General features: G+C 45.4%; 1 protein-coding gene across 2 annotated transcripts in view; it reads right to left on the bottom strand.

Moving 5' to 3' along the window:
- Window positions 1–5,334: 5,334 nt before the first annotated feature.
- PLEKHB2 (pleckstrin homology domain containing B2) overlaps window positions 5,335–20,906 on the bottom strand; it is a 41,859-nt gene continuing 26,287 nt past the window's right edge. The window contains exons 6-8 of one of the 2 annotated variants that reach the window (XM_010982095.3): window positions 20,574–20,663; window positions 11,561–11,666; window positions 5,335–8,019 (exon numbers count right to left, since the gene is read on the bottom strand). In XM_010982095.3, the coding sequence (XP_010980397.1) occupies window positions 7,883–8,019; window positions 11,561–11,666; window positions 20,574–20,663 (333 nt within the window). In that variant the 3' untranslated portion in view covers window positions 5,335–7,882. Of the gene's footprint in view, window positions 8,020–11,560; window positions 11,670–20,573; window positions 20,664–20,906 lie in introns of both variants that reach the window. The other variant, XM_010982094.3, reaches the window with a different exon arrangement.

Raw genomic sequence — 20,906 nt, 5'->3', positions numbered from 1 at the left:
CCACTTAGAAAATAACTAAAAAATATATAGAAAAGTTAAAAAAAAAAAGAAGGAATCAAAATGTACACTACAAAAAATCAACTAAATACAAAAAAAAATGGAGGAACAAAAAATATAAAACACAGAGAAAACAAAGGAGCAAATGGAAAAAGTAAATCCTTCATTTTCAATAGTTACTTTAAATGTAAGTAGAGTAAATTCTCCTATTAGAAGGCAGAGACTTGCCTTCCCTCAAGGGCAGCTCCGGCTATTGCCAGACAGGGAGGGGGCCACACAGTGGGCGTGGAAGGGACTCCGACCACACATGAGTCTGGCTTTACAAGGACTAAGCCCCGACGTGGGCAGGCCTCATGAAGGAGGGTCCCAGGAGACCTTGTCAAGCAGCCTTCTTCAAATTTCCTCAAGGCACCTCAGTGTCCTGTTGGCCTCTTGTCTCTGCAGGCTTCCCCTTGCCCCTCCTGTCTGAAGCATGCAAGCTACTGACAACCTCCGCTTACCAAACCCAGTGGCCACCTCTCCTGACCGCATCCTCTACAGTTCTCTGCTGGCGCCCAGCACGCCCTCGGCCCCCAGCCGCTCCATCCTGAGGCCGCCTCTGCTCCCTGCTCACTAGCTCCAGGCCTTAAATACCTTCCCTGTGCCCAGACTTCTGTCCTGACCTCTAGCCCCACTAGGACATTTGGGAGAAATGCCACCTTTCACACAACACCCACCCCCAGCCCCGGGGACCGAAACCACCTCCCTCTGCCCTGCAGCCGACCCCCAGCAGGTCCTGCCAGGCTGACAACACATGTCTGACTGTCCCAAGGTCTGGCCCACATTCCCCTCACCACACAACTACCATGGCCTCCAAGCACTGCTCCAAGTTCTGTCCCCAGAGCCACCCTACCTAAGGCCAGCATGGTTCCGCCCAGTCTCATTCCCAGCCTGTCCCACCTGTGGGCGTTGGCACCCTGGTTCCTGGTCTGGAAACCTGCACAACACCCACTGTCCACTGCGGCCCCTCCCAGTCTCAGCACCCACGTGGCAGGGTAATGGCTGAGTCCTCACTGGCTCCTTCCCTGTCCAACCTCCTGCCCTGTTCCTGGCTCTGAGCAGGGCCTGGACATGTGTTGAACATGCGGGTGGGTGGGCTCCAACTAGGTTAAGTCTGGCAGGAACTGTGAGCAAAGCCTTGGGGGTAGGTGTCCAGGAGGAGGCCCACTGCCCACCAGGCCACGTGGAGGAAGGCGGCTGGATGGGGCCTGGGACAGGCAGCCTGGGGTCCACCTCGACACAGGCGTGGCAGGAGGTGGGGAAGGTGGCCCAACTGTGGAGATGGGATGTGAATGGAAGTGCCTGGCCAGGGCTCACAGAGGGGCCCAAAGCAGGTGGCCTTGTGGAGGGAGGGATAGAAAGAGATGTGACTTGGCAAGAGTGGGGCTTGGGTGTGCCTCCACCCGCCTCGTGACACAGTAGGGGGGCGGCCCTGGCGCCACCACATGGGTGCCACCAAATGGACCCAGACGACTCACCCTGGGCAGTGAGGGAAGGACAGGGCGAAGCCCTTTCCCTGACAAGTGCAAGAGTGACCTCAGGCAGGCCCCTCACCCTCTCAGGACCTCATCTGAGGCCCCTGCTCAGCCAAGAAATGCCAGAGGCAGATGGGGGAGCTTCTGGATACACGGAGCAGGTGCCTCAGCCCAGACTGGGGAGCAAGGAGCAGGAGCAGGGGTGCCGGGGCTCTGCGATCAGACCCCTGCCCTGAGCCAAGCGCTTCCTCTTCTTCAGGGCTGTCTCGGAGCCCCAGGAGACCCAGCAGGGGATGGGGGCCTGGGAGCAGGTGTGACTGCAGGGACATTCCTGGGGCTGCTGACACCCAGTGGTGACTCTCAGGGCCAGCTGAGGCAAGGAAGGAGCGCAGCTGCTCCCAAGGCAGGGGTGTGGCAGAGCCAGAGAGGGGGGAGAGGCGGAGGGAAAGAAAGAGGGAGACAGACCAGACGACAGGATTGGAAGGAGGGGTATACTCTAGACCAGGGGTTCTTTGATCTTGCATTGGAAGCAACTTGAGGGCTGAGTTGGTGACTCAGGAGTCTAGATCTGCATTTCTCATCTGTTCCCAGAGGCTGCTGGAGGTCTGGGAGCCCTGGAGAACCAGTCTGGCAACGGAGCGGAATATGCCTCCGGGGGTGCTGTCACCATTGTGCCGACCTTACAGAAGAGGCAGCTGAGGCTGGGGGTGGGGGGTCCTGCTGCCCGTGTTTCCAGGGAGCTGGCCCCAAGTCCTCCCTACGGTCCCTCCTGCACACCCCACCCTTGTGCCTGCTATGCTTACCTGGGCAGGTGAGGCGGCTCCTGAAAGCTGGGATGAACAGCCTGTGGGCACACTGCCCAGAACGCCTTCCTGCGGGGATCCAGAACATGTTCCCTGTGCCCGACAGGTGCTCACCTGGCCTCTGACAGATAAGCAAAAGAACCAGGCACCTTGCATCACAGTGCTGAGCAGAAGTGGGGGGAGGCTCCGGGGTGAGCGGTGGAGGAAGCGGCCCCTGGCAGAGGCCAGAGGGAGGCAGGAGTGTTCGGGACAGCTAGGGCTCAGGGGAGCTAGGACCCAGGGAGAGTAGAGGCTGGATGGAATCCCCGGGGGGCTGGGGGCTCCCTCTAGGTTCCCCCAGGACTTTCTGGGCTTGAGTCCCAGGAATTTCTCATCAGCATCTGGGCAGTGGAGTTTGGACCACCACATTCCTGGGGCGAGGAACGCCACACCCCACATCCCACATGAGACAGGGTCTCTTCTTCCCAGAGGGCGAGGAGGCCCCTCTGTAAGTCACACAGGAACAGGCAAGAATGTGTAACTCACAGGGCAGGGGGAGCGGGAATCAGCAGGAGCAACGATGTAACCTGCCACGATGCTCGGGATACAACTGATGGAATGAGCCGATTTAATGTATTAAGGTACATGGATGAAATGAGCATGTTCCTTGCTGGAAAGGTCAAATGTCCTTCTGTAGGTGCAAACCCGCCCCTCTGTTGGTAAGTGGGGAAAGCAATAATTAAGCAACCAAAAAGCCCGTGACCAAATGGCATTTGTGTTACATGAACCAACAATTTACATGTAACCTGCAACCACTCACTTTACTCATGAGGATGCAAATGAGGGTTAATACAAACTCGATTTCCATCAAGTGTTAAGGGTGGCTGACCATCAGTACTGACATTTAACAGTGTCCAGCCCCAGCTGTGGCCAGAGTGGCTCCTGCCTGAGCTCAGACTGCACCTCCCGGACCCCTGGCCGCGACTAGCTCTCACCACTGGAATGAGAGCTGAGACTGGCGCACCCCCGCCCAGCTGAGGAGTGGGTGTGTCGTCACCGTCTTTATGGTCCAGCAGGATGCAGGAGCTCCCTCAGAGGGCTGGCTGGCTCCACAGCACTGGGTGGAAGCAGCTGCAGTCCCTGAACCGGCGTCCCCGCCTGGAGCAGAAGTCTCCCTGCCATGCAAACCGCACTGGGCTGGGAGCGCCTGCCCTTCAGCTCCTGGCACAGATGGCTTGTCACAGCAGCCAGCCCGGTGCCACGGCCACCTGACTCCCACCGCCAGGTGGTGGTGTGACCCTGCAGGTGCAGACTAACGTAGAGCTTCACACGACTATGCTTCAGGGAACTTTGTCATCCTCTAGTTGCACGTGGTCAGAGAGAACACACCACCTCCAAGGGCGCCACCCTGGGGTGAGTCACTTTGGTACAGCACCCTTCTCCATAGCACCGTTGGCAAGAGAAGAAGGAAAAGGAACTGGGTAGTGTGCTGATATGGGGCACCTAAGATATGCCAAATGAAAAAAGTATCCAAACAGCATACGCCAGCAGTTTTCAAGGTATGATCCAAAGAGCCCTGGGCCCCTTCAGGTCTGCTAGGTCCTCCCTTTCCGACTGTGTGTCTATGTGAGGCCACGCTTCCTTCTATGCCTCCATCAAAATCACAAATCCCAACAGACCGAGTGCACCAGCAGACAGGCGAACCCAGCTGTCAGGTCAGATGCTGAAGACATTTTTTCAAGGGTGAAAACATCATGCTGCCTCACTGATTTCGTACTGGAAAACACTTCTTATAAATTGTTTTAAAATGTCACTGTACAATGGGTCTACCATTTCTTAAGAAAGTTTTCACATTTCTCCATTTTATTCTCTAATATGGTAAATACTGATAAGGTCTCTCACCTTTAAAAAGTTGTTTGGAGGCCTCAAACCCTTAATAGTGTAACAGGACCCTGAGACTAAAAGTCTGAGCACTATTGGTGTATATATGATCCTTTTTTTTTTCATAAAAAACGGAAATTAAGAACAAGAACTCCCCTTTGTCCTTGCTTACACATGCCTGAGGAAACTCACAGATGGCAAATAAACCAGTATGAGTGGTTAAGCAAACTGAAGATAGGAAATAGGAAGACAGAAGACCCTTTACTGGATCTTTTTCTTTCCTTTAAATTTTGGAGCTATATGTGTTCAAAAACTTTTTTAACAGCCCGAGGCAGCAGGGGCCAGCATGACAGAATCTGGGAATGAAGTCCGGCTGAAAACAGAAGGGCTACCAGCCTGGCTGTCTCCTCTCCCCACCCAAAAGTAACTGTCCGCAGGCAAAACAAAAGAGATTCTTCTCTAAAGAAACGAAATCAAGAGACCCAGGGCTCCTAGTATGAGATTCGTCATCTTAAACTATCACAGTCAACCACATGCCACAGTTTAATCAAAGTCTGCAGCAGGTGATGTCGTCTGAAAAGCTACCCCAGGGGAAAGTGAGGTAATTCAGAAACTGAAATTTTTCAAAATTTTGAAACAAAACAAGAAACCCAAAGATACTGGAGAAGGCACTGAACCCGCATGGCCAAGTGGAGATGGCTGAGGAAGACAGCTTTCTACGTCATCTTGGAAGTACTGACCTCATGTCCTTGTGGAAATTACACTCTCAAATGCACACAGCACGGGGGGGGGGGGGGATCAGCCATAAACCCATTTCACTTACTACCTGCGTGCTCCTGAGAAGACGTCAACTTCTGAGGCTGAGTTTCATCCAGTGTAACTTGGCCAATACCTCCCTACAGCTACTATGAGAATTTAATGAGTTACTGTTTTCTGATGTGACAATCCTTTCCCAAGAATTTCGGGAACACTCGATAAATGGCCCTCTCACTGCCTGTGAGGCATTAGGGAGAGCTGACAGTGTGTTACTACAAAATAATTTTTGAAAGACAGAGGGTGGTTGCCAGAGGCAGGGGGTAGAAGATGGGAGAATCAACTGTTTTTGTCTTTAGTTTAAATAAACTGAATTAAAAAAAAAAAAACAACAGAAGTCAATGAAGTATGCTTTAAGGTTAACAATTATTTAATGTATTAACGTTTCCACTTACAAACATACAATCTGCATATACAGGGGAAAATAGGTCCTGTGGACACAACAGAATACTAGACAGGCAAGCAATCAGAAAAAAGATCAACTGTAGGGAGAAAACGGAGCTGCATTCCATGCCGGAGTCCACACACACCCAGGAAGGAGAAGTCAGCGTCACACACGATCACAGTTAACGCAGAAAACATAGGTGGCTCGTTCCGCCCCGATGGCAGGAGGGCCCTGTCTGACCCAGACCTCCCCCGGCCAGGCCTGTCGCATGAATGATGAGCTAAAGTGCAGACACTGGTCTCTCCCTTCTCTGTGCCTCTAAGATCCTGAACTGAACTCGTGGAATTCAAAGGACAGAGCTAAAAAACCCCAGTAGTGTCAAAGGCCCACCTGTATACTGGTAAGTACAGGAAACTAAAATGCTGACTCGAGCCCAAACGAGGTCCTTCCAACCCACCCAACTTCTCGATTTAGGGTTACCTAAGGGAGGCAATCAAACGTTGGTGTCCCCGGAGTCGGGGCCAGGGGAAGGACGTGCCTCAGCCTTCCTCTGTATCTAGGATATACTCAGGGTCCAGTCACTAGTGACAGTGAACTTCCAGACGCAACTACGGCTGCCCACTGGGGCTGGCCCCACCGCGGCAGGGACGGCAGGCGCACACATGTGCAGAGCATCAGTCCACAGCCCTGTCCCCCTTCCCGTCAGAGGGCGGCCAGGGGAACACAGGCAGGCCGCTTGCTTCAGGGCCATTTCGGTGACATGACTCAGTGTTCTGTGGTTCCAGCTGAGTACAAAATTTATACCCCAAGGCAATGTTACAAACTGAGGTCATATATTTTGTCAGTAAAGCATACAGCTTTAACAACGATTACCATTTGAACAAAGCCATTCTTATTACTTATGATATAAAACCATAAAAGCAACATTTTTAACCATCAAAACCAGTGTTGTCACACATCACATCTAGCAATTTTCCACCATGTCAAACATTCAAAAGAGGTGACAGTCAAGTACACTCCCTTTCAGCTGGAGACAGGCTCCCTAGGACCCATGAGTGCAGCCGAACTGGCTGGCAAAACGGACCTGTGTTCCCCACAAAGTTCATTTGGCATCTGATTTCCTACAGAGATCTAGTTAAGTCTGCCTTAGAGGAGCTGGTTGCCGGTGAAACAGGAAAGTACATATGCAACAGGCCACAAAGAAGAAAAGCCGAATCTGTGCTACAAGGAGTGTATGAAAACAGGGCCACACAGAGCACAGGGGCAGGCCCTTCACATCTTTTTAAAGCATGCAGGACAGAAACTGGAATAACTGAAGTTTTAAAATCTCACATAGATAAAGAAATAACAGAACTGCAGGACTCTGGGTTTTCCAGAGCTTCATATATAGTTGGGGCTCAAAATTAAATGGTTTAAGCTTCTCTGTGACATTCGAGTCAGAAATAAGAACAAGGCAGGCGCCCTGGTCAGGTGGAGTGACATCCCAGGCAGGCCATACACGTCGTCAGGCAGCGATTCCCATCCTCACCCTGACTTTCCCCGGCCACAGCGCCCAGTCCTGCCCAGGACGGGAAACGGGCTCCAAAGCAGCCTTCAGGGGGAGGGAGCGCACCCTCTGCGCAGTGCGACCCCTGAAACATAACTCTAAGGATGGCTCCCGTTCCCCGCTCCTCACCATTCTCTCCGTATTTTCTCAGCCAGTAGAAAAATAAGCTATAAGTAGGCTAAGGTGGCAATAAAAATACTCAAAGCAAGTGCTCAAAACATGATGTCTCTTGAGTAATGCCAATCTACCTCCGAGTGCCTGCATGTGGTCTGCCTTCTTCAAGTTCTAAATGATAAAGCTCTAAAACGTTGACGCTCAAGTCAACTCATTCTTGGGGATGTTTTTTGCCAAAGATCGCTGGCAAAAACATACAAGCGGGGCTAAAATGAAAAAGCCTCGTTTTAAAGGGGGAACTGCCACCCCCATCACCCTGAGCAGTCAGCTCTGCCGGGCGCCGCCCGGAGCCCCAGGAGCCTGGAGATGTCGCGCCGCTGATTGGCAGAGCTTCCAACCCACAGCTCCTGAAGCAACACACAGCCAGTTCTGGTCTGGGGTTTCAAAGTCTCAAACCAAAAAAGCTGCAGCTTTTCTTGCCACACTCACTCACTCATACACCACCATATTACTAGCATAACGCTAAAATAAATTACCCCTTAAGCACTACACCCAACTCTAGAAAGAAAACGGCCTTTCAAACAGGTGTGTTCAAATGCGGCATCCTGAGAGTTCGATAAGGAAACTCTCAGAACGAGCCAGCGCCCCCAGACAGCCCACGCTTTAGCTGAACAGCAGTCCAAACCCTTGTCTCTGCTACTTACATGGATTAGTTATAACTATGATGCCACTACTTTCAAAAGAACTGTTAAAACTATTATCAAAAACAATTATCACACAGAAATGCCCTGCAAATTATATTATTGCACACGGGGTACGAGAAGCTATGCACATCCAGGTCCCGTGGGCTCTAGAAGACCCAGAACAGAGACCCCAAGGCCATGCCTGTGGCCGCTCCAGCCAGCATGCCCAGTGCCAGGTCACTGTCATTGTCTCGGTACCGCTCACGAATGATGACTTGGTTGGCAGGCTGCTGTCCATAAACTCCTAGAAAAGAAGGAAAAAAGACCCCTGAGGAACAGGCTGTGAAGTCCAACATACACACAAAGATGGCTCACCTGACTGGGGACCCTGAGGCTTCTCTGTGCACACACGCCCCTCCCGTGATGGCCCTGCCTCCCTCGGGGGGGTGGGGGGGTTGGTGACTGCCCCCCGACTCTCCTCCCTCACAGGCGGAGGTGACAGACCCAGCCGGGCGAGGAGCACACCTCCGTTTCTAAGCTCACGCTAAGAGGGAACCAAGGTCCACATCCCAGACACTGCGAAGAGCAGAATCCTAACGAGGGCGCACACTGCAGCCTCCAGCTTCGCCTTCAGCCCCCACACTGTGCTCACGAGGACGGCGGGCAGGCAGGGACCGTGGGGGACACACAGCGCCCGGAGCCAGCAGGAGAGTCAAGAAGCCCCTCCGAAAGCTAAATGCTTGTATTGGTGCAAATCATTTTTAAATTAAACCCTGAATCTGCTAACATAACCTGCTCTTCATTTTTAACCGTATGTCTTTGTGGGGAAAAATATATATGTTAGAAGGAAAACTTCTAAAAAGAAAACTTGAAACAAATTTAAAATTTATTTGCACAAAGTTAACTGGAAATGTAATGTTTATTCTCGTCTAGCCTTGAAATTTAAAACACATTCAATTAGGCAACTCCAACTAGTGAAAGGCAGTAGGAACAGCAGGAACAGTAGGAACCTGCTGGCTGGCCTAATTAAAAGGTCCCCTGGAAAATTCAAATCTGCATTCCTTCCCTCTGTGAGCCCCACGGATGGACCCCTCCCCGCACCGCCAGGAGCTGACCTCTCCTGCAGCGCCTGCTCACCTCTGTTCCTAACGGGGAGCTAAGTCCTTACCGAAGTCAGCAAGGGACAGTCCAAGTTGTGCTTATTATAATTACCTACTTTAACTAAGCCTTACATAAATGATCAAAATGTGAATGTGAAAAAGGCAGACACTGCCGCCATGACAACTAAGTTAGATACTTTGGTAAAGACTAAATAAAGGCAGTAACTTTTACAAATTACCATCACCAAGGGATTGAGTGATGACAAAGGACAGGGGAGAAGGAACCTAGAATCACAACATCCAGGGGTCTGCTCTCGAGCTTGCCCTGCGAACTGCAGTGCGTGAGTACGGTGCCTACCAGACAGAAAAACAGAGAGCTCCACCAGCCAGAGGGGCCAACTCAAAGCAAAGACCTCGAGCCCAGAGCAAAAGAGCCGAACCAATGTCCACCTACAGAAGTCAAAGCTGAATACTTATTGTGTGCATACAGCACCCTCTGCACTTTTCAAAGTGGCTGACCGACCACTGGTCCCGATCGCCGGAAAGAGAAGGCGTGTGGCCAGCTCCCGCACGGCGAGGGCCTCTACGGGCCCCGGAGGGCAGTGTGTCGTGGAGCCCGCGGAGCGCTGGAGGGCCAGGAGGGCGGGCTGGAGGGCTCCCGCCGGGTGAGCAGCACACGCGGCTGCGCGCCAGCCGCGTCGGCCCTTCCACCGCACGCGCACCCGCTGGCTGTCGCAGGCCAGTGCTGACCGACTGCCGACCTGACGCGGCCCTCCGCACAAGTATTCCAAGGTTGCCCCTGAGACTGCTCTCTTTATGAAAAATAAATGGGAAAAAAATTCACACAAGGAAAAAATCTAACTAGTAAATAATTACAGTGTTTCTCTTTGTGAGCTGCATAGAAATCTGAACCAAAGCAACTTGACTCTACCTTAAGACCTCATGAGGTTATCTAAACTTTCAGAGCATTAACAAAGCAGGCAGGCTTTATGGGATTACAGAGAAACCAGCACATCCTTAACTCCGCGTGGCATTATAAACTGGTGAACTATTCTGGAAATTAACTTGGTAAATGATATTAAGATTTCCTGTGATACTGTGAGATGAAATGTTATAAAGTCAGAATTTCCCTCAAAATAATCCAGAGGTGGGGAGAGAAGGCAGAGGTGAAACAAGATGTGGTAACCTCTGAAGCTGGTAACAGGCAAATCTGACACTGTTCCCACTTCTGTACACTTGAAACCTTTTATAATTTGTTAATGGTATCAAAAGAAACAAAAATGTTTATGCTCTTTGATATATTCATTTAACATACAGAAATCAAATGTATTCTAAGACATATTTAACAGAAATGAAAAAATGATTAGAAATATTCAAAGCAATATCTATGACAAAAAATTTAAAAAGGAAACAGCCAACAAACTAGAAGTCTTAACTAATAAATACACCACTCGTGATAATGTGCAATCATTAAAAATATTTCTGTATTTTTTTACATAATTTTACAAAGATGATGTAGCACTCTGGAAAAAATTTAAAACTGAGAATAGAATGCAGAAATTAATGTAAGATTGCAAAGATTAAAAAATTATTTTTTATGGGGAAAGTAATTCAAACAAAAATAGTTGTACCAGGATCAGAGGATAGACAAATAGTTCATTGTTTAGCATCATTTATTTTATTTATTTATTATTTATTTATTATTCAACCTGACATGAAGGTCAGACAAGGCAGAATCATCTGTAATCTACGTGGGCTGAGTGAAATGCTCAGGTTCTGGGAACAGACGACTGGGGAAGACTCGTGCTGGGTGTCAGCGTATGAGACACCTAGGAACCACCACTTACTAGAAGGCCACTTGGAGTTTGGGGCCGGCCAAACCCAGAGACCCCACGGCAGCCCCCTTGGCTTCTCCGTGGCATTAATATCAGTGACCGCTCACCTTCTGCTAACAGATTCTCCTTCCACTGCTTCTACATTAAGACACTGAGCTAGGTTTGCCCACAGCCCTTAGACTCCCTGTCTCTCCACGAGCCCCAGCCCCCACTCCAGTCTTTGCCAGTTCTCTGCTGTGTGCCCCGCTGGGACCCATCCTTGCCCACTAGCACCTGCTCACTGGGATCTGGGGTGGCCGGGCTCTGGCCCCCCTTGCCCCGGCTGCAGGCTGCAGCCTCGCAGGCAGCATTCTCCCACACCTCCGCCCTACCCAGGCTACACCCAGGACTTGATGCCATATACACAGGCCAGTCACTCACACCTACAAATTGCTTCAGGTGAGGTGAAAAACGGAAGGAGCCCATCAAAAGCCCAGAATAAATATAAGCTCTTGCAGGCCTCAACTTCACTTGCAAAATGGAACATCACCTCGGTAGTGACAATCTTGTAAGGATGTCTCACCAGGAGGGAAAAACAGGAGAAAGAGTACCTCTTATCTCTTAAAATGGGCCTCTTAGGTTGGTAGTTTCTTAATGTAAGTGACCTCAGTAAACACAGTCTCTTCTTGGGAACAAACCTGGATACAACAGTCAAGTTTTAAAAATCAACCTACTCTAACTTTGTGAAGCGGTGTGGAAACACAGAATGCTTTTTTTTTCAAGCGCAGCAGCAGAGTGATTTGTGGTCTCTAACCAGGAGAAACAGAGAGCTAACACTTACCCTTAAACTGAGAAATAACAATTCTTCAGGCTTCACCGACCTACCCACTGAATGAAGAGAAACAAGGGCCAAACAGCTGGCACGAGTTACCTGCGTACGGGTACTGGTAGGGCACGGCATAGGCCTGCCCGTCGGCAGCGTAGACAACCTGGGTTCCTGGTGGGTAGGCGCCGCTGTACGGCCCATAGCCGTACGCCTGCTGCAAAGACAGCGTCTCGTTAGAAATCCAATTTTGAAGTTCAACATCCATTTATCAGAACTCGCAACACAGTGGGTTTAGAGAGAACATACCTCACACATGTCAGGCCCACAGTGAGCAGCACACTCAGTGGTGAAAAGCTAAAAGGTTTTTCTCTAAGACACGGATGCCTACGCCAGCCACTTTTATTCAACACAGTATTGGAAGTCCTAGCCAGAGCAATTAGACAAGAAAAGGAAATAAAAGGCATCCAAACTGGAAAGGAAAGAGTGAAAGTATTACTGTATGCAGACGACATGATACTGTACGTAGAAAATGCTAAAGACTCCACCAAAAAACTGTTAGAATAAATGAATTCAGTAAAGTTGCAGGATACAAAATCAATATGCAGAAATCTGCTGCATTTCTCCACACTAATAACAAACCATCGGAAAGAGAAATTAAGAAAACAATCCCATCTACAACTGCATCAAAAATAAAAAAATACCTAAGAATAAATTTAACCAAACAGGTGAAAGGCCTGTGCGTTGAAAACTGTAAGATACTAAAGAAAGAAACTGAAAATACAAATAAAGGGAAAGGTACTCCAAGCTAATGCACTGGAAAAACTAATAGTTAAAATGTTCATACTATCCAAAGTAATCTACAGATTCAATGCAATCCCTATCAAATTTCCAATAGCATTTTTTGCAGAAACAGAACACTCCTAAAATTCGTACGGAACCACGAAAGACCCCAAATAGCCAAATAAGAACAAAGCTGGAGGCAGCATCATGCTCCCTGATTTCAACCTAAACTACAAAGTAATCATAAACAGTATGGTATTGGCATAAAAACACACATCTAGATTAACTGAACAGAATAGAGCCCAGAAATAAACCCACACACATGGTAAATTAATTTACAACAAAGGAGCCAAGAATATAAAATAGGGAAAAAGCAGTCTCTTCAATAAATGGTGCTGGGAAAACTAGACAGCCATATGCAAGAGAATGAAACTAGACCACTGTCTCATACCACACACAAAAATTAAAATGGACCAAACACCTAACTGTAAGACCAGAAACCATGAAACGCCTAGAACAAAACACAGGTGATGAGCTCCTTGACGTTGGTTTTGGCGATGATTTCTGGATCTGACCGCAAAAGTAAAAATAAACAAGTGGGACTACATCAAACTAAAGCTTCACCACAGCAAAGGAAACCATCAACAGAACGAAAAGGCAACCGACTAAATGGGAGAAAGTATTTGCAAATCATGTATCTGAAAAGGGGTTAATATCAAAATATATGGAAAAAAACTCATAAAACACAGTATCAAAAAACATAATAGCAAAAAACCAATCTGATTTAAAAAGGGCAGAGGAACTGAACAGATATGTTTCCAAAAAAGAAATGCAGATGGCCAACAGACACATGAAAAGATGCTCAACATCACTCATCATCAGGGAAATGCAAATCAAAACCACAAAGAGGTATCACCTCACACCTGTCGGAATGGCTATTAAAAAGACAACCAATAAGAAGTGCTGGCGAGGATGTGGAGAAACGGGAGCCCTTGTACACAGCTGGCAGGAATGTAAATTGGTGCCTCCACTATGGGAAACGGTATTGGAAGGAAGTTCCTCAAAAAATTAAAAGTAGGACTACCATATGATCCAGCCATTTCATTTCTATGTATTCATCCAAAGCAAACAAAAACACTAACTCAAAAAGATACCTGCATCCCCATGCTCATTCCAGCACTATTTACAACAGCCAAGATATGGAAACAACCTAAATGTCCACTGACCAATGAACAGATATAAAATAAGTCCGTGCTGGCTATATAATGTACAGCCTGGTGACTACAGTTAATAATACTGTGTTGTATATCTGAAAGTTGCTAAGAGAGATCTTAAAAGTTCTCCACATACAAAAAAAATTCTTAATGCATGGTGATGATGGATGTTAGCTAGACCTACTGTGGTGATTATTTTGCAATATGTACAAGTATCGATCATTATGTTGTATATCTGAAACTAATATAATGCTGCAGGTCAATTATACCTCAATTAAAAAAATACAATTTTGAAACCACTGGTAATTGATTAAAATTGGTTCTCCAAGTTACAGTCAATAAAGTTTAACAATCCATTAAAAAAAAGAACATGACACAGTGTGCTTATTCCCTTTAAGATTAAAAAAAAAACACACATACAAAAAACTCCACAACTGAAGTCTACTTTCAGGCTGCAAAATGAAGCTGGAAAAATATAGGAAAAAAGAGAACTGGATTCGGAAGAGACGTGCATTTCAATTCAGCTGTACCACTAACTTCCCCTTCAGTCAGTCGTGTATCTAACAGCTGTAGGCCTTGCTTTGTTCATCTCTAAAATGATCAGGTTGGACGAGGTGACAAATCAGATTCATCCAAAACCAGTTTTCTCCTAATGAAGCCAGCCTCACAGCAGAACCCTCTCCAGCCCAATTTCCAGCACTTCCTGGCAGGAGAATATAAAAGACTGAGGATGTGGGTGGAGTCTGAAGTCTAAGGCCTGGCACATGACTGGCAGTTTGCCAGGAGCACATGCCTGTGAGATGGCCTCCACTGACAGGGGAGTGACTACCACATCCCAGGAGATGTGGAGATCAAGGGCCTGGCCTTTATGAGCTCACAGGTGTTGGGTGGGGGCAGACATGTTTATAGACAACTACAATTACTGCTGTTATGTGACAAGGACTATGTCATGGGAAAACAGGGAGCTGTGGCCTGGCAAACACATGTGCAGATCTAGAGCTGTTATCTTATAGAAGCAGGACACGGAAAAGCCTTGACATTATACATAAAACACACACAAGGAGACTCTGAAAGGTGGGGAGAAGGCGGCCAAGTGTCCGGGGACCTCATGACCCTAAGAAGGACACACAGCAAGCTCCCTAGGTTTCCTTTCCACCTCCTTCATCCTAGACTGGACAGTGGAGAAGCCAGCAACCAGCAAATGCCAGTAAGTACAGACAAAAAAGGCCTCAAGAAAGCCTATTGCCTCTGCCCAAAGATTCTAGGGAGGAAAAGGGCGATCTTGCAAGAGACCATTTTTAAGTAATAACTGCTCTATTCTAGCCAAACACCAAAAAATAGCTATGGGAGTTACTCCCACCGGCAAAGGTCTAGTATGGAGAGTCTGAACTTCCAGGCTTGGCAGGCTGCAACAAGACGCTACCCTGCCCCGTCCCAAGCAGTGTCAGAAAAGGCCCAGGGGGAAACTGGGCATTCCGTCCCTGCCAGATGGAAACAAGTCACCCCCAGCCCCATGGCCACAGTGTCGGTGGAGACCATGCAGGGAGCCCGAACTACCACCTCGGCCCAGCAGAAAGAGGTATCCTCCTGTCCCGCTGGGGCAGGCTCGGCAGAGACCCAGTCGAGCGCACTGGGGAGCAGCAGGGAAGGCACTCCAGCTCCCAGGCAGGCTGCTGTCAGCAGACCCCTGGACAGGGGCCTGAATTCCCAGCTCTCCCAGGAGGGATGGGGAGCCCACGCCCCAGGGTCAGATGTGACCCAGTGGACAACCCGGACTTCCACCTCTAAGTGGAAGCAACGAAGCAGATCCCGTCTTCACCCACCAGAGCAGCATTAGGAGGAAGGCTGCTAAAATGCAAGACTTAAATGGATTCAGTCTTATATTATTTAAAATGTCCAGGTTTTGATCAAAAATAATTCACCATACCAAGAACCAGGAAGACCTCAAACTGAATGAGAAAAGACAACAAAAGAGACCAACACCAAGATGACAAAGACGCTGAATTATCTAGGAAGGATTTTAAAGCAGCTATCACTAAAATTTTCAATAAGCAATTAAGAACATGTTTGAAATACATAACAGAAACCCTCCACAAAACCAGGAAATCTCGGGAAAAACTATATAAAGATATATATCTTGATACATATACACACATATATATCAAGATGTAAAGAATAATCAGATAAAAATTTTAGAAATAAAAAAACTAATAAATTATTTAATAAATGGACTCAATAACAAAACAGAGGTAACTGAGAAAAATAATCAATGAACATGAGCATAAAGAGCAGAAATTACCCAATTAGAACAACAGAGAGAAAACAGATTCAAGAAAAAAATGAACAAAACCTCTGGGACATGTGGGACACCTAACACCGGTGTCATCAGTTTCAGAAGAGAGAGGTGAGCCTAAAACATATTCCAGAAATAACAGCCTAAAATTTCCCAAATTTAGCAAGAAACATAAACCTATGTATTCAAGAAACTGAGTGAATACCAAATAAGATAAACCCTCAAATATCCACACCAATACACATCACAGTCAAACTTCTGAAAACTACAAAGAAAGTAAACAGAAACAAATAATGTACTACCTATATGGGGGGGAATCTGAATGACAGATTTCTTACCCGAAACCAAGAGGGCCAAAGGAAATAACACACATTTACCAAGTGCTGAAAGAAAAGAAATGTCACCTCAGAAATCTATACTAGTGAAAACGTTCTTCAGAAACAAAGAAGAAATCAAGGCATTCTCAGATGAAGGAAAACAAGAATCTGGGGCACCTATTCTAAGAGAATGACAAAAGGAAGTTTACTAAACAGACAGCAAATAATAAAAGAAGAAATCTTGAAACATCAGGAGGTAAGAAAATACGATCAGAACAGAATACATGCAAATGTAATAAAACCACAGCTGTAGCAAAATTTGTAACACCATCTAATACAGTTTTCAATGTATGTAAAGAAGTATTTAAGGCAATCTATAAATTGAGGGAGGAAAAAGGAATCTAGAGATTATGGTTTGACAGTTCACTGGACCTGGTAAAATGTGAACACCTGACTTTGAAAAATATTTATGTATAATATAACAATTAAAGCAATTACTAAAAAAGAGATACTCAAAAACATTTCAGATAAATCAAAATGTAACCCTAAAACATGTTCTAGTACCTCACAAAAAGCAAGTAAAAGAACACAGAGAAATGAAAACCAGAACCAAAGGAAAACAAAAAACAAAACGGCATACTTAACATTTCAAAAATTACACTGAAAGTAAATGGTCTATGCGGGAAGGTAAGAGTGATGGTGTTTAAGGGCACAGACTTGTTACAAGTAGTAAAGAAGCCACAGAGAGCTAACCCACTGCATACTGAACACAGACAGTAACTGTCACACTGCAATCATGCAATAAATACTGCTACACGGCCATCATTTACAACATATAAATGTATCAAAGTAACAAACAGTACACCTTAAACTTACACAACAAAAAAGTGTAAATGGTCAATATATACCAATTACAAACTAGAGATTTGTTGGGGGCAGGGGGGAGGCGACGAGGGTGTGGCCCAACCATATGCTGTCCACAAGGAACCCACTTCAAATGTAATGATACATATGTTGAAAGAAAAAAGATGGGAAAAGAGTCACTGTGCAAACATTAATAAAAAGCAAGCAAAGGTGGCTATATTAATATAAGACAGACTAGACATAAGACTAAAGAAAATGATCAGAAACAGAGAGGGACAATATATAATGAAAATAGGGTTAATCCATCAAGAAAATTTAACTGTGTATGGACCAAATGACAGAGCTGCACACATAAATTAGACAATTTATATAAATTAAAAGGACCAATTCTTCAAAAAGTATAAAATACCACAACCTATTCAATATGAAATAGAGAATGAATAGCCTCATAACTATTAAGAAAACAGAATTTGTAATTTAAAGGATACCAAAAAAGAAATCTCCAGGCCCAGATAGTTTCACTGGAAATTTCTAACAAATGTTTAAAGAACTAACACCAATATCTACACAGTATCTTCTAAAAAACAGAAAAGCAGGGAACACTTCCCAAACTCACTCTATAAAGCCAGTATTACCTGGTAACAAGACAGAGCACAAAAACAGAAAACTACAGACTAGTATCTTTCATAAATGCAGATGCAAAAATTCCTAATAAATACTTGCAGAGAATTCAGCAATAAATAAAAAGAATTATATACCAAAAAGAATTATATACCATGACCTCGTGAGGTTTATTCCAGGGATGCAAGGCTGGTTCAATATTCGAAAATCAATCACTGTAACCTACCATATTAGCAGGTTTAAAAACAAAAAAATCACGACTGTATCAAATGATGCAGAAAATCCAGCACCCATTCATGATGAACACTCTCAGAAAACTAGAAAAGGGAGGAACTTCTTCAACTTGACAAAGAGCATCTACAAAAAAACTACAGCTAACATCATACTCAATGTGGAAAAACTGAATGCATTCTCCTAAAACTAAGAGCAAGGCCAGGATGCCTGTTCTCTCCACTGCTATTCAGTACAACATTGGAAGTTCTGACCAGGGCAATAAGACACACAAGGGAACAGAAGGCACATAGAACAGAAAGGATGAAATAAACTCTATAAACGACATGACTGTCTATGCAGTATATCCCTAAGAATCTACAAAAAATACTTAGAGAACTAATTAGTGAGTTTAGTAAGTTCACAGGCTACCAGATCAACAAATAAAAATCAATTGTTTCTATATACCAGCAATAAATATGGGGAAACTGAAATTTAAAATACAATACCATATACAAAAATTCAAAAAAAAAAGAAATTCTTAAGTGTAAATCTAACAAAATGTACAGGATTTATATACTGAAAACTACAAAATGCTGGTGAAAAATATCACACAGGATCTAAATAGAGAAAGAAGCCCATTTTCATGGACTGGAAACTCAACATAATAAAGATGTCAATTTTCCCTTCTCAAAAAACCTGATACAAATGTTTAAAACAATTCATATCAAAATCCCAGAAAGATTCTGTTATACATTTAGACAAATTTATATGGAAAAAAAAGTAGCACCATAACAGGTAAAAGAATTCTGGAAAGGAAGAATAAAGCAGGGGGAATTTGCCTACCCAATCTCCAGGCTCAGCTACTGTCTGTAATCAAGTCTGTGTGGCATCAGAGAAAGGCAAACACACAGATCAATGGACACAGAACCCAGAAATGGACACACACACATACAGCCATCTGATTTTTGACAGGGATGCAACATCAATTCCAGAAAAGATTAACAGTCTTTTCAACAAACAGTGATGGAACAACTGAACACACAAATAGGGGGGAAAAAAAAAAAAACTCAACCTAATCCTCACACCTTATTAAAAGTTAACTCACAATGGAAAAGACTAGTGTGTAAATTCTAGGACTATAAAACTTAGAGATAACACAGGAGGAAATCTTAGGAAATTTGGTCCTGATGAAATGTTACAGCCAAAGCACAACCCGTAAAACGGAAGCTGATGATTGGACTGCATTGAAAATAAAAACTCTGCATAAGGCACGGTTAAGAGGATAAAAAGATACGCTACACATCACATATCACACATCTGACAAAGGATTCTTATCTCAGACATGTAGAACTCTCAAAAATTCAAGAATAAAAAATAATAAAACAATTGGAAAATGAGCAAAAGACGTGAAGAGACACTGCACTGAACAGGACACCCGGATGGCAAGTAAGCACATGAAAGTCATCATCACGAGCTATTAGGGAACTGCAAACTGAGGTCACAGTGAAATACCACTCCACGCCTAACAGAACAGCTACAGTAAAGAAGGGTGGCAACGCCACATGCCGGCGAGGATCCAGAGAACCTGGATCACCTGTACGTTACTGGTGGGAAAGTGAAATGGTGGAGAAACTCGGGGAAATAGTTTGTCAGCTTCTTAAAAACTAACCATACACCTACCACACATTCGACTCAACAATTACATTTTTGGGCACTTCTCCCAGAGAAATAAAACTTTATGTCTGCACACCAACCTGTACATGAGTGTCCACATTAGGCTGATTGGTAACAGCCAAAATCTGGAAACAACCAGAACGTCCCCCACCAGGTACGTGTCCCTCAATACATAATGTGGTTCACCCACACCATGGACTCGGCGATAAAAGCAACAGACTAGTGACACAACAGTTCTGATGACTCTCAAGGGCACTGTGCTGAGTGAAAACATCAAACTCGAAAGATCACATGCTGTATGATTCCATTTCTGTAATACCGTGGAAATGACAAAATTATACATCTAGAACATCTAGATGGAGAACAAATCGGAGGCTAACAGGAGTTAGGGAAGGGGAAGGAGGGTGTGACATAACCGGCTGTGGCAGGAAGAAGACTCTGCCAACAGTTTTATATCCTGACTGAGGTGGTGGTTACACAAATCCACACACAGGAGAAAATGACACAGACATCGTACCAATTTCAAATTCCTGGTTTTGAATTATCTACCACATAACAACTGGGGAACTGGATGAAGAGAACATGAGATCGCTTCTAATTATCTTTGCAACTTCTTGGGACTCTGCAATTATTTTCAAAATTAAAAGCTAAAAAGAAAGGAGTGCCTCCCACAATGGAGACTTCTGTGTGCAGCACAGGACACGTGGCACTGCTAACTAGGGTATTTGGTATGTGATTTTTTTTAAGGTTCTGTTTTTGTTTTTTCCAAATAAAAAAAGCATTTTTTCTGATGATAAAGAGTATTCAAGTCAATCATTAAGTATTAACTTTAAATCATCAAAATTGCATTACCATGATTCATTTTTAAATCTGTCTTAAAAAAAAAGGGAAACATGAAAATTATAAAGCAGTTACTTTATGGTAATAATAACCTGTAGTAATAAGAAAATAGTAAGAAATATTAATAAGAAAGAGCAGTAACAAGAAAATATTGTAATATTATATTACAATAATATTATATTATTATGTATTAAAGTACAATTCTTCTTTCTCTGACACTGGCTGGCTCAAGGTTTGTTTTTTTAAAGGACAGCCCCAGGAAGCCCCAGGCTCCCCAATAGCGGCGCGGGTGTGCTCCCTACCTCGGGGGTTGGTGCAGCGTAGGCTGTGTAAGGAGGCGGGGAGGAAGCCACGGCCGTCTCATCATACATGACTTCTGAGCCCACGTAAGCCTGGAGAGGAGAGAAAGCATGAAAGTGAGTTGCCACAGAGCAGCGACAGGCCCTTATGATGCTACGTCCTCTTATTTAGCAAATTAAAAAAAAAAAAGCCAAAGAATTTAATCTTTGAAGAATAAATGTATCAGCTGAGAAGCAGTGACTCGCAGGATCATCTCCGCCTGCCTCCCACCCCGCACTCTGGGGTCCTCTGAATTCAGGTGGTCCTCCTCCCCCGCCAGCAGGGGGCAGAGACAG

Source organism: Camelus dromedarius, chromosome 4 (genome assembly GCF_036321535.1).
Source record: "Camelus dromedarius isolate mCamDro1 chromosome 4, mCamDro1.pat, whole genome shotgun sequence".
NCBI classification, from domain to species: Eukaryota; Metazoa; Chordata; class Mammalia; order Artiodactyla; family Camelidae; genus Camelus; species Camelus dromedarius.
This window is presented reverse-complemented; position numbering and strand designations above follow the sequence as displayed.